General features: G+C 40.1%; 1 protein-coding gene across 2 annotated transcripts in view; it reads left to right on the top strand.

Annotated features, from left to right (window-relative positions):
- MAPKAP1 (MAPK associated protein 1) overlaps positions 1-14296 on the top strand; it is a 175241-nt gene that overhangs the window by 16249 nt on the left and 144696 nt on the right. For both annotated transcript variants that reach the window (XM_073639781.1, XM_073639780.1), the window contains exons 3-4: positions 4250-4339; positions 6793-6941. In XM_073639781.1, coding sequence (XP_073495882.1) covers positions 4250-4339; positions 6793-6941 — 239 coding nt within the window. The remainder of the gene's footprint in view (positions 1-4249; positions 4340-6792; positions 6942-14296) is intronic.

Genomic DNA, 14296 nt, shown 5'->3' with positions numbered 1-14296 from the left:
TTTTTCTTTTGTTCCTGCGCCTCTCCGTTCCTTAGATATGACCCTTTCTTTCCTGTATGTAAATCTAGTCCCTTTTTTTTAGCCAACTGGGCGTGGTCCTTATAAAGACTTTTGATGGCCACACCCACTTGCCTAACAAGATTTAGATTTGTATAAAAGGAAGAAACTGCCCTATCTCCGGAACGGAGAGGAGCAGAAACGAAAGAAAAACATTGCCTGATTCAGGAGAACAGCGGCATTTACACTCATTTACACTAGATAAAAAAATATCTATACATTTATAGCAAGTGACAAGTCCTTTTAATTGCATGTGGTTTTGAGTGAAAAGCAATTCTGCCTTTGGATTTTATTAGGAATTTTGAACTCTGTCAGAGTACATGAAATACTTCAGAATGAGTTCACAGGGAATCTGTCAGTGAGCTTGCCTGTTACCTTTATTTATTTTTTCATGAACAATCTTCTAAGCTGATTTGATAGGGTTAATAGAGTGGATGGGGGCGACACAGACATAAAATGTGCTGATTATTGATTTACAACAGTTTTTGTGGTCTTAGGCTATGTTCACACATTGCGTTTTTGCTCCTTTTTTTATGCAAATTTTCTGCTGTGTTTTACAGTACCAGCATAGTCTATGAGATTTTGTGCTTTGCATGTTTTTTTTGAGTATGTCACTTCTTTCAACATTTTTTTCACCCATTGGAAATAATGGGTAGTGAAAAAAAAAATGTACCAAAAATGCAAAATTCTGGTTTTGTGCCAAAACCAGAATGAGATTTTTTTTTTTTTTTCATTGAACTTTATGTACATGCATAAAGATACAAAAGGACAGTGAAAAAAGCCCTCCAAAAACACACCAAAAAAGCAAGAAAAATCCTGTACAAACCTCCTGGCAAGAGATCAGATTTTGCTACGGAAAAAAAACGCAATGTGTGAACATAGCCTTAAAGGGATTTTCCCACGATCAACAGTTTTTGCCCTATCTTGTGATAAGCTTCTGATCACTTGGACCCCCAGAAGAACAGGGATCGTTACAGTCAAGGGGTGGTCTAGCATCTGCACGCTTCTCCCCACCCCGCTCTTCTAGACTTACCGGTCGCTCTATATGTCTGTGTATAGGGAGAGACCAGTCAGTCGGAGAGCGGGGGACAGAGAAGCCACCAAGGACCGGCCTCTTGGACTAGTCAGCCAAGGCGTATAGTCCCCGACCAACTTTTCCTTGAAATGTCGCCGAGTTTCAGAGTGAAACGCACACGATTGCAGTAACAGAGCCCATGCCTTTTTGGTTCAGGCAGCTTGAATGCTGACAGGTTCCCTTTAAAAATTAAAGCTCTACGGTCATTGACTACTACAGGCCTAAAGGACCTGCATAAATCTGCTCCTTTTAATATTTTTTATAATAGAAGTTAAAAAAAAAATTGAAAAGCCTATAGTAGTTTCTGTGTATTTGGTTATGGTGAAACCACGCCACCTGGTGGAAAGTTTACCATGAAAAAAAAATATATATATATTTTTTACTGTAGTATCATCTTGAGTTAAAAGGACCTATCTCCACTCCTGATACATGATATTTCTTTTTCCCCATGAAATAACAATGCTGGCTAATCTTTCATTCCATCTATGTATAGTGCGGTTCCTCTGTTATTCCTCCTGGCGATAAATTAATGAATTGACAACTGGATGCTACTTTTCCTCTTGTGCTTTGGGTGTACTTCTTCACACTCTGACCCTGTCCAATCAGTCATGACCATGTCGGACCACGTAGGAACCTTTAGAGTACAAAAAAATGGTTGGGTCCACTAATGAATTTATTTTTCCAGGAGGCTTAACAGAGGAGCACCAAAAAGCATAGTTTTAAGAAAAAGATGTTGTTTTATGGGGTTTTCCGAAGTATGTATGTAGCGGGAGAGAAGACTGGATTAGTTTTCTACTACTAGTATGTAATTTTAGATTTATTTATTTTTACTCTTTATTTTGCCTATTTTTTTTTTATTGGATGATATATTATCTTTTTCACCCCTTTTGCCCATGTGAAGCGGTCTACACTTGTCCACTACTTTTACATTGATGACCTAATTGATAGGTCATCAGCGTCTGATCGGCCAGGGTCCGACACCCGGCACCCCCGCTGATCAGCTGTTACCGGTGTCACCGGTGGCTGCTGCATGGAAATACTCGCTTGCAAAGCTGCTCCGTCTACTTCTTGTGTCTGGGGCAGGGTACTACCCATCCGCCTTCTATTCAAATCAATAGGAGGTGAATGTGCAGTACCCTGCGGTGGCCACTATAAGAAGAAGAAGCAGCTCGGCAAGTGAGTACTTCCGGCAGGCGGCCACCGGCATCGGTAATAGTTGATCGGTGGGGAAGCCGGGTGTCGGACTTTGGCTGATCAGATATTGATGACCTATCCTAGGGATAGGCTATCAATGTAAAAGTAGTGGACAACCTCTTTTAAAGGGGTATTCCCATCTCCAAGATCTTACCCGGATATGTAAAAGGTGTAGTAGTAATAATAATAATATTAGCAAATACCTCCAATTTGAAATGTATTCTAGTTCTTCTGATTAGTTACGTCACTTACCCCATGTGCAGGGCATTGCAGTAGCTTAGGTATCCATGGTTATAGCCACTAACAACTAACTGTCACTATACAGTACAGACCAAAAGTTTGGACACACCTTCTCATTTAAAGATTTTTCTGTATTTTCATGACTATGAAAATTGTACATTCACACTGAAGGCATCAAAACTATGAATTACCACATGTGGAATTATATACTAAACAAAAAAGTGTGCCTTGTCAGGTTTAATAAGTGGGATTTCTTGGCTCATTAATGGGGTTGGGACCATCAGTTGTGTTGTGCAGAAGTCTGGTGGATACACAGCTGATAGTCCTACTGAATAGACTGTTAGCTGCTTTTTTCTTGCCATAATACAAATTCTAACAGTCTATTCAGTAGGACTATCAGCTGTGTATCCACCTGACTTCTGTACAACACAACTGATGGTCCCAACCCCATTTATAAGGCAAGAAATCCCACTTATTAAACCTGACAGGGCACACCTGTGAAGTGAAAACCATTTCCGGTGACTACCTCTTGAAGCTCATCAAGAGAATGCCAAGAGTGTGCAAAGCAGTCATCAAAGCAAAAGGTGGCTACTTTGAAGAACCTAGAATATAAGACATATTTTCCGTTGTTTCACACTTTTTTGTTAAGTATATAATTCCACATGTGTTAATTCATAGTTTTGATGCTTTCAGTGTGAATGTACAATTTTCATAGTCAAGAAAATACAGAAAAATCTTTAAATGAGAAGGTGTGTCCAAACTTTTGGTCTGTATGGTATAAGTGGACGTAACCATGGGTACCTAAGCTATTACAATGCCCTGCACATGGGGTAAGCGACATAGCCAATCAGAAGAACTATACTACATTTCTAATTTTGAGGTATTTACTAATATTATTAATGTTACACCTACTACATATTGGGATAGGATCTTGGAGATGAGAATACCCCTTTAAGGCAAAAAAAAAAAAAGAAAAACATAAAATAAAAATATCTTCCTCGGTGTCTGGCTTCCCCTACACATTTGACTAATGTTGCTGCGGATACAAATCACCTCCTTTATTACCTATAAACTGTTCCGTCCTACCATAGAAAAACGCGGCTAATTTATATAGCCCTGACATTTTATAATTTTTCTTGATTTCCAGATAAAGGATTTTACATTTAAAACTTTAATAGTCGGAGCCCCGAGTTCATTTATCTTTAATTTTTGAAACGGGGGCACGTAATTCATATCTATAATTTTATGCACGCTCCGTAACATTCACGGGGACTTCATTTTGTGCATTAAAATTCCTTTAAGACCGTTATTAATGATTTATATAACGAAGTGTCCTATTAATCACGCAAGTTTTCACGTTTTACGATTCGCTTCTATGTTAATACTATCTTTATGGTCTGTATTAATGTTTTATGTCCCCTAATTTCAATTATAAATCAAGAACATTTTCCTGTTTTTGTTGGTATTTTTCTGAACTTTGTGTCAGCTTTAAAAAATTTTATGCCTTCTTGCTCTGTCTCTCTGGAAATCCACCCTCCCCGCCGTCCCCTCTTCTCCCATCTTTCTATACATGCGTTATGAAATATTCATGAAATTGGAATTAATTGTGATCTCCCGGGAAAGTTTCATTGACAAAGTGATTTTTGTCTTTTTTTTTTTTTCCTTCTTCGTTCTTGTTTTCAGCTCAGAAACTTGAGCGTCTACGGAAGGAAAGGCAGAACCAGATCAAATGTAAGAACGTACAATGGAAGGATCGGAACACAAGCCATTCAGGTAACCGCTTCCGGTGCCACCTCGGGGGTCTGATCCACAGGAAAAGACGGCTAGGAATATGGGGATGTCTGCAACCGAGAAATGTCAACTTACATCTGACAAAAGGAATGTGTCACTGGAAAATAACCTGTTGTTTAAATCATGTTTTTATATATATATATATATATATATATATATATATATAATATAATATAATATAATATAATTTTTTTTTTTTTTCAGTTTTCCATATGAGTATCCATATTAAAATATGAAAAAAAAAAGGAAATCTTGCTATTTACAGACTGGTCATTAGGCCTTTACTACACAAAACCGCAAGAAAATGGACACCTAAAATATAACTTTTATTGAGAAAGTAAAAAAAAAAAACTTTTATTGGGAAAGTTAAACTTTATCTTTTAGGGATCCATTTTCTTGGGGTTTTGTGAAGTTGATTGGGGCCCTACTTTTCATTGTGTTTTGGTTTTGTTCCTTATACTACACTCATTCTTTCTGTTCTGTTAAGAAGAATTTTCAGCAGTGTCATAATCATCACAGACAGGATTGCATGATTGATATTTCTGTGAACAGTAGATAACACAGGATTCGCCATTTAGAATAGGTGATGTCACAGCTCACCTCCTCCTGTACAATGACTTCTGACATCTTTATATACCGTAGATAACACAGGATCTACCATTCACAATTGGTGATGTCACAGCTCACCTCCTCCTCCTCCTCCTGTACGATGACTGATAACACCTATATATCCGGTAGATAACACCGGACCCACCATTCATAATTGGTGATGTCACAGCTCGCCTCCTCCTTTTGTACAATGACAGATAACACCGCTATACACAGTACATAACACAGGATCCACCATTCACAGTAGGTGATATCACAGCTCACCTCCTCCTGTACAATGACTGATAACACCTCTATATACAGTAGATAACACAGGATCCACCATTCACAGTAGGTGATCTCACAGCTCACATCCTCCTCTTCCTGTACAATGACTGATAACACCTCTATATACGGTAGATAACACAGAATCCACCATTCACAATAGGTGATATCACAGCTCACCTCCTCCTCCTGTACAATGACTGATAACACCTCTATATACAGTAGATAACACAGGATCCACCATTCACAGTAGGTGATCTCACAGCTCACATCCTCCTCTTCCTGTACAATGACTGATAACACCTCTATATACGGTAGATAACACAGAATCCACCATTCACAATAGGTGATATCACAGCTCACCTCCTCCTCCTGTACAATGACTGATAACACCTCTATATACAGTAGATAACACCAAGCAGACAGAGGTCGTGCTGGCTTTAGCTGGTCATTTGAAGCTGTACTATTGCATCATGGGATTTATAGCAGATTTTGTAGGTTGAATTTAATGAATTTGTGTCCACTGTAAAGAGGACCTATCACTTGCTAAGCAAATTGGGTTAAAATTGAGTTTTGAAAATCCCTGAGCTCTCCTGATTCTGCCGTCTTTTTTTTCGTTTTGCACTGCGTCATTCCATTGCAGAGATATTCACATTTTTTTTTTAACTTTTGGAGCACAGTATGTGAAATCTCTGCTTGTATGCTTGTATGCTTTCACCCCACTCTCCCTGATGCTGCTAATCACACGTCAACAGCGTTTGAGACTTCTAGATCAGATGCTGAGCTGTGATCATCAGTGTCTAGGAGGGAGGGATGAAGGCACACGACCCCAGAGAAAACTCTGGAAAAAGGCCTAGTTGGTCTACAAGCAGAGATTTCACATACTTACCACCAAAAGCGATAAATGTGAATATCTCTGCAATGAAACGACGCAGCGAAAAAAGGAAAAGAACGCCAGAATCGGAGAAGATCAGGGAATATCAATTTGACAAGATAATTAATTAAATATTTTTGAGCACGTGACATATAAAATATCTAATTTTTATTTCCTGTTTTCAGTCCCTTGCTCTACTTTTCACATCTGTTTTTCATATTACAGCATACAGTGCAGTTTATGGTAAAAATCAGTCTGCTATGATTTAGTTGGGCATCACTGGAGAAATAACATGACGGACATGAGGTCCTTCACCCACCCCCCAGCAGTCATAGCAACCCAGTGGCCCCTTGCTATCACATCGCATGGGGGCTGATGGGCGCTTGAATGAATGCCAGGGCCGGTTAGTGGCACTTTAATGCTGTTGTGATTGATGGGAGCATATAAGAGACTAACAGCGACTGGAAGTAGCTCCGATTGCTACTGCTAAAGACAGATATCAGCTTTGTAATCCAGCCGGCATCTGTACTGCATGGAGCGGGCTCAGCTTCTGAGCCTGCTCCAACAAACTTACACCCTCTAGGTTTAAGACAACAACAGTGTATTTACTATATTAAAATTTGCTTTCATTACTGTAATACTTACAATATAAAGTGGCAAATGTAATTATTATTATTTTATTTTGCAGCTGAGGAATTGAGTTCATTGTTTGAAAAGAAAGACATCATAGAAAAAATCCAACGCAGCGTGAAGCCGTCCATACTGTCTGTGCGCTTGGAGCAGTGCCCGCTCCAGCTGAACAACCCATTCAATGAATACTCCAAATTTGATGGCAAGGTATGGAGCTGTCCTCGGCGCACTTGCTGTAATAGGGGAGTCGCCTAGTAGAGGTTTCCCAAAAGTGTTCTTGAAACTTCTCACCAGTTGTTGTGCAGTTCGCAAGACTCGTGCAGACCGTTTCGGTCTGGAGTGCACTCCCCATCGAAACAAGTGGGGATTATTATATCTACTGCTCATTAATTATTGCTTTTTGCAGTATGTTCTACTCTTGCATTTGGTGGAAAGAAAAGCATAAGTCGGCAGCACCCATCAGTATGCTTTGGGATCTGTTTGAAAACAGATCTATCATACATGTCACTACTCCGTCTGAACAGAGACGTAAAGTGGCAACCTCCCTAATCTAGCTGGGTATTTCAGAGCTATGTTTTTGGAATCGTTTTTTGAAATCCCCTCCATACACAGAAACATTTGCTCCCCCGAGCGCTTAGGAGTCTGCAACCAGCCCCCTCTTCTGGCCTCAGCGAGTTTCCCAGAGAACTAAAGGATAGGAAATCTCATGTGTTGAATCTTTCTCTTCTTGAATATCTTCTGTTAGGGGGAGAGTTAGTCCAGTGTGCCTGGGGTCCTCCTATCTGTAGGTTTGGACATCATTGGTCTAATTTATATGGAGGCCTTAAGTCTAAAATGAACAATGAATTACCCTTAAAGTGTATCTGTTGTTTTAATTTCATAAATCAATAGTCACATAAAAATAATAAACTTTGCAATATATCTTGTCAGAGAAATATGCTTCTTCCTCCTCCTCCTAGCCTGCTAGAAAAAAACAAAACAAAAAAGGAGCGCCAGCCAACAAGCACGGTCTGCGAATCTCTGGCTGGATTGGCAATCACTCCAGCATATGATTTAACTTCCACTGCATTGCTCAGTGTGCAAGGAGGAGAGGCTGACCTGGAAGAAGGGGCAATTTGAATCACTCTCCCCCCTACGAAGTAAATGGGGCTTAAGTGCTTCAACTCCCCTACTCCAAGTGTGGACCTACCGTGCTTGTCAGCTGGCGCTCCTTTTTTTATTTGTTTTTTCAACTGTCTTACAATACGGCACCTGATTATTATGTCCAGACCTGGTAGCAGCGGGCTGATTGAGCTGTAACAAAGTTGTCCACGTTCAAGATATCTATTTAATGTAAGTGTTTTGTTGGTTTTTCTTTCCCTCCTCAAAAGCTCTCCTTTTCATCCTTTTTTCTTGTTTTTTTCTTTTTGTTGCCTCCTGGGCTGATCTTTCACTCTAGAAACTCTGTTTTCAGTGATAAAATCTGTCTTTGGTGAATACAGATTTTCCCAGTTGCTGCTTAAAAAAAAGTTTAAACTGTAACTGTCATTTTCAGTTGAATTTGCAGCAGAATGCCGGTGTCTGGCTCCTCCCTCCTTCCATAGAATCTTATGAGCACCAACTGTCAACTCTTATTTTAGTAATGGGAAAATCTGTCCGAATGCAGTTTTTACCACTAAATACAGAGTTTACAGAATGAAAGATCAGTCCAGGAGGAGAAAGAAGCAGATTTATCTTATAAGATATGTTATAAGGTTTCTTGTTTTTATGTGTACTATTGATTCATGGAAAAAAAATAAAACGACAGATACTCTTTAAGGCCCTTATCATACGTCGGAAAAACCCTCCGATATCAGCATCAGTCTAATCTGTATGGAATCTCCTCCTGTCAGATGATGTCGAGGGTCTCCAAGAATCTGGCCTATTGCGTTGGTTCTTTGGGAGATAAGCCACCCAATAGGACCTCCACTAATCCTGAGAATGACGGGGCCACAGGGCTGATTTCTCCATGCTTTCAGCCACCCAGTTGTGCAGTGCATTGAGCTGCACAGCATGGCTCCATTTAATTCAATTAGGGGGTGCTACAGTTGCCTGCACAGTGAGCGGCCAGGTTAAAAACTGCACTAAGGGCCAGATTCATTAAAACTTTTACTGCTGTATTGTGGCATAAAAAGTTTTGGAAATTTGCAAACTTTTGACGCAATTCAAGGCTGCACTAAACTTTTGCGACTTTTGGCATTTTCACACCATTTTTGCATAGCTCCAACAAAGTGGGTGAAACTGAGGTGGCGGCCTGGTGACCGCCGCTCCTCAAATTCTTCATGGGCGTCAGCGTTTGCTAGGCCACAAGTCTTAATCCAGGAGAAGCAGCGCCAGTCTTAATGAATCGAGCCAGAAGTCTTTATGCTCAGTTTTGGTGCTGGTATACCCTAGCAATATGCTGTTCCTTTATAAGCCATTTGGTGCACATACACCCATCTCATCTGTCCTCCCTGATGTCCTCCGCATATGGCTGCTGCCCAATGCTGAGATGTCAATAGTTACTCCATGCCAAGGTTTAGATATGATCAGAAATAACCCCGCAGAACGTATGATGGACAACATTATCAATGCTTAATGATACAGTTGCATTCATTGTGATTCAATCGTATTTCATGATGTCCACTTCACAGTCTCCTAGAACTAGCGACCCATCTGATGTTATTCAACAAGGCCTCGGATAAACTTTTAACTGCGGCCTAGTGCTGGGATTTCAATACTTACTCCATGCCAAAGTTTAGGTGTGATCAGAAATAACCCCGCAGAATGTATGATGGAGAACATTTTCAATGATTAATGATACAATTACATTCATTGCGATTCGATCGTATTTCATGATGTCCACTTTGCAGTCTCCTGTAACTAGCGACCCATCAGATAAAACTCGTCTGATGTTATCCAGCGAGGCCTCGGATAAACTTTTTTTTTTTTCCTGCATGTGACTTCCGGATGCAAGGGGTTAATCCTGTCCCAGGTTTCAGGGGACCCTCAGAAGACCCAGCCGGTTCATCAGCTCAGACGTCCCCCACGCCTGTGAGCCCGGTCTATGGCATAATTCATGAGCGCTAATTACTCAGCTGTTAATTTTCATAAGTGTTGATTGTAGCAGTTCCTTAAATTAAGACTCCTTTTAAAGCGTACCTTGGGAAATATTTTATCACGGCCCGGAGTGCAAATGAATATGAATATGGCTCCAATTAACACTCGCTGGTTAATGGCTTTTAGCAGCATTTTGGGATGTGCAGTCCTTAAATACCATTTTTTTTTTGCCTGCTGCTCTTACATTGAGCACCATTCAGATAATTAGGGATACGCAGAGCCATTTAAAAGACTGGAATGAGACATGGCTATTAGCGCTGCAGTCTCTGCTGCTCTTTGTGGCCATTGTGACCCCATCCCATATTCTTCAGTAAATTTATAATGAGTTACAGGCCTTTCGGGAAACCTTGGAGGAGATAACCTCTTTAGAGGGGGCATTAGGATCTCCAGGGGGTCTAGACTGTGGTGACTCCGGCTGATGAGAAAAGTTATAGCTTCAGCTTGACAAATATATTTGATACATGCAAAACCATTGAAGACAAAAGGGGTGTCTGTGTCCACTGTCTACTTTTTTGGCAGTCCTGGGACATTTACACTGTCACAACTCTTCAGTCCCATCAAGACGGCGCAATTTGAAAATGAAGTCAGATGATTGTGCCGATCAGCTGCAGCTGGCTTTACTCTCCTGCTGCAGCGACCACTTCAGGGAGAATGGGGTATTGCATACCAACCATTCACACGGGGAAGATATAGCCCTAGCCTAATACCTTGCTCTTGTGAGTTTTTTAAGATCTATATAGGGCCTATAATTTTACTACTGATGCGAGGATTTAGAATAAAAAATTTAATTCTAGGCAAGACCAAAAAATGTTCCCAGAATTTGCATGCTTATTTCTATTCTATAGGTGATAACTCGCTGATCGCTGGGATCCTCACCAGTTGTAAGTGAAGGGCTCTGAAGTGCAACATGTCAACGGAACGATGGCTGCGCATGCGCAATGCTGCCTCTTTCCTTGTCTTCTAGGCCTACCTACTCTGCTATCTCTGGCGCTCCCATAGTCAACGAATGGATCGATTTTTGCTCATGTGCTTGTATCCCTCTATACAAACTTTGCACTTTAGAGTCCAAATTTCAGGATCGGTGAAGGTTCCAGCCATCAGACTCCAAACAATCAGCCCTTTCTCGCGCTCGCCTTTTCTCACTCGCACCCTCCCCCACGCGCGTTCTCCCGGAAGTCTTTTAAGTTGGGGTTCTCTCATCTCTAGTTATCACCCATCCTGTGTATTGGATGATTCCTTGTTAAAATGGGAAGGACCTTTAATTTTCCCACTTAGAGATTTGACAGCCCTGGGTCATATCGTTTTGGCTAAAAGGACAATCTAGTTTAAAGGAGTTTTCTGATTTGTTGAAAGTAATGGTTTACCCTTTTGGCTAAGTCAAAACTAACTAACTTCACGTCACAAATACATTGTTTGGAGGGGTTTTGGTGCTTCTTCACAGCCCCCGACACTGTTTACATTGCTGCGTACAGCACAGCTCCATATTTGTCATAGTGGCTGTGCTTGGTATTACAGCTCAGTCCCACTCCAATATAATTCACATGGTAAGCTATAAGGGGGACACGGCGCTAACAGGAGCCCCACTGCTGATTAATGGGGGTGCAGAGAGTCGGAGCTCCACCAATCTAATCCTGATGACCTAAAGATAAACAATCAGTTTTAAAGAAAAGGAACAAAATAATAATTTAATGAATCGGTTACAACCCGAGCAGCTAAATCTCCATGTGGAGGCATCAAGAAATATCTTGCTTAGAATGACCCTTTAAGAAGAACTTCTTTTTCTCCAGCTCTTTAGGTTTGTCTCCGTGCAAGGCCAGAACGTAGGATAAAACTGATTGCATTGTCTGCCGGTTACTTCATTGTCTTCTCTCTATGTGAGTGGTGTGGAGAAGTGATTGACAACCCTAACACATTCTGCGGCAGCAGCGCTTCTCTAACTCCACAGATCAGCAGTTTCTTAGCTGTCAGAGCAGCGCAGATTTACTAACTCTTTCCCATTGATGTTCCTGTATTTAATTTATTACACAACTGTATCCTTACCAGGCTTTAATGATCTTTTAACCCCTTTGTTTTCTAAGACTGCTGTGCTAATTTGAATTTGTATTAATACTTCGATATGACCGTTACATTGGGTCACATCTTACAGCACAGGTTTTTTGGAATCTATCAGTTAAATAATCCATCACCCCACACCTCATTTAGGGGCATGCAGTTCTTTAAAATGTACATCCATCGACACCTTTATATCTTCCATCTGTTGCTGCATTCCTGAGTAATTAACCAATTTAAGCATTAAGTGCTCTGGGCGTGGCAGAGCACTGAAGGAGCCACAACGTTTTTTTCCCCACCTGCCCAGCACCTGTTACTTTAGCTTGATTGGTGGCTCAAATTCTGATTTCCTTGCCTGACAGTGAGATACCTATCGAGCTTAGAAGGCTGGTGCTGGGTAGGAAAATAAGTTTGGGGGCTCCTTACATGCTTGGCCTCACCCAGAGCACTTAATGCTTAATAGCTAAGGAAAAAAAAGGTGATTTAACTGCTGGGTGCCTCCTCTATAACATCCGTACTGGTATATCTTCATAGAGCGGATGGAAAAGCGCTGTGTTAAAGAGGTTGTCCACTACTTTTACATTGATGACCTATCCGCCTCCTATTCAAATCAAGTAAACGGAGCAGCTCGACAAGTGAGCACTTCCGGACAGCGGCTGACACCGATAACAGCTGATCAGTGGGGGTGCCGGGTGTCAGACCTCGGTCGATCAAACATTGATGACCTATCCTAAAAAAATGTGTATATATATATTATATATTGTATTTTTTTCATTGCAGAGGTTTTCCGAAATTGGAAAATGGCCTTTAATTGTTGAATGGTGGGAAAAACTGGGCGATCTGTCAACTGGTGACCATGACTTGTGTTGCGAGAGAGCATACATTTCCCAAAGACGCGATGACCCTTAAAAAATTAAAATTGTGATCCTATGACCCCTCTGATGATCGTGCGGTCATACTCAGGTTCGCTACTGGGAACATATCCCTTTCCGATAAGGGCAGACTGCATCCATCTTTTTTTTTTTTTTCCCTTTTCTTTTTTTTTTTTTTTATACCTATCCATCCTGGATAAAAACGCCAAGCAGCTTTATTTATGAGCTGCAGTATTCAACTTTAATTGGTCATTTTTTCCTGTAGCTCTTTCAAAACCCATAAAACAGAAAATTCAAAGCGATGTAGCATAGCGCGGCATCAGTAGAAAGGTGAAAAATGCAGATTGATTCGAGCCGTAAAAACTGCGGAAAATCTGCCATTTCTGACCCAAACGCTCCTAATCTTCATTATTATGTATTCTACTAGCGGGGCCGTTAACGTTCTGCACAATTACCCTCCAGAAATTCTTCTTTATTAACCTCTTAATTGCCGCCGACACGCGCGCACACACAGCCCTTAACCGCGGGAGCTCCGGATCTATGAAACCCATAAAGGATAGCTCCATATAAATCGTTTAAATGCAGACGTACAAGTATATTATCATTTTTAGATCTTTAGAAAATTCAATTGCAGGTCAAGTATTTAAAGGTATAAATCCAAATAATGGACAGACGGCAATATCTTTTTTTTTTTCGATATGAGAATAATAATAATAATAATTAAAAAAAAAAAAAAAAATATATATATATATATATATATATATATATATATATATATATATATATATATATATATATATATATATATATATATATATATATAATGGAAAGATCATGAAAAAAAAATGCTTATGTACTGGTATCTATTAAAATTAGCAACACAGCAAAAAAAAAAAAAAAAAAATGTCTAAATCATACCCGCTACAGCTCTATATGGCATCTCGTCCCATTTCCGAACAGCCTTCGTCCTGCCATTGGAAATCAATTTGTACAATCCAACAGCCTGCGATATCAATCAGTTCTTTCCTTTTCTAATTTGACAGACACGAAGAGAAATGGGCGAAAAAAAAAAAAAAATGTCATTTTTGATTGCGGAGCGCAGTTATGCGGAACCTAGGAAAGGATATTATCTCTTTAAACGAGACAGCGGTAATGGGTCTGTTGACCATGAATAATTTTTTTATATATATATATTTTTTTTTGTTGTCATTATTGCTAGCCCCAGCATTTCCTTCATTAAACGCTCAGCCTTAAATTAAAATAGAGCCAGTTTCCAATAGTAATTAACTGGAGTATATCGGGGAGGCTATTATTCACATTAAAGTAACCTTTTAATAGTTCTGTCTTTAACTTCCCCGCAGGTAATGGTTTTCAAAAGCTCTTATAACAAGAGGAATTATAATGAGCTTTAATAGAGCAGGACAACGGGAAAATTAAGAATCATTTTCCGTCACCTTCTCCATCCCCCCCCCCACCCTTAAAAGAAAAAAAATACCAATAAAATATGTGTAAGCTGTTACGTGC

The sequence above is a fragment of the Phyllobates terribilis genome, unplaced genomic scaffold (genome assembly GCF_046119375.1).
Source record: "Phyllobates terribilis strain yellow unplaced genomic scaffold, ASM4611937v1 Scaffold_7__3_contigs__length_470593459, whole genome shotgun sequence".
Lineage (NCBI taxonomy): Eukaryota > Metazoa > Chordata > Amphibia > Anura > Dendrobatidae > Phyllobates > Phyllobates terribilis.
This window is presented reverse-complemented; position numbering and strand designations above follow the sequence as displayed.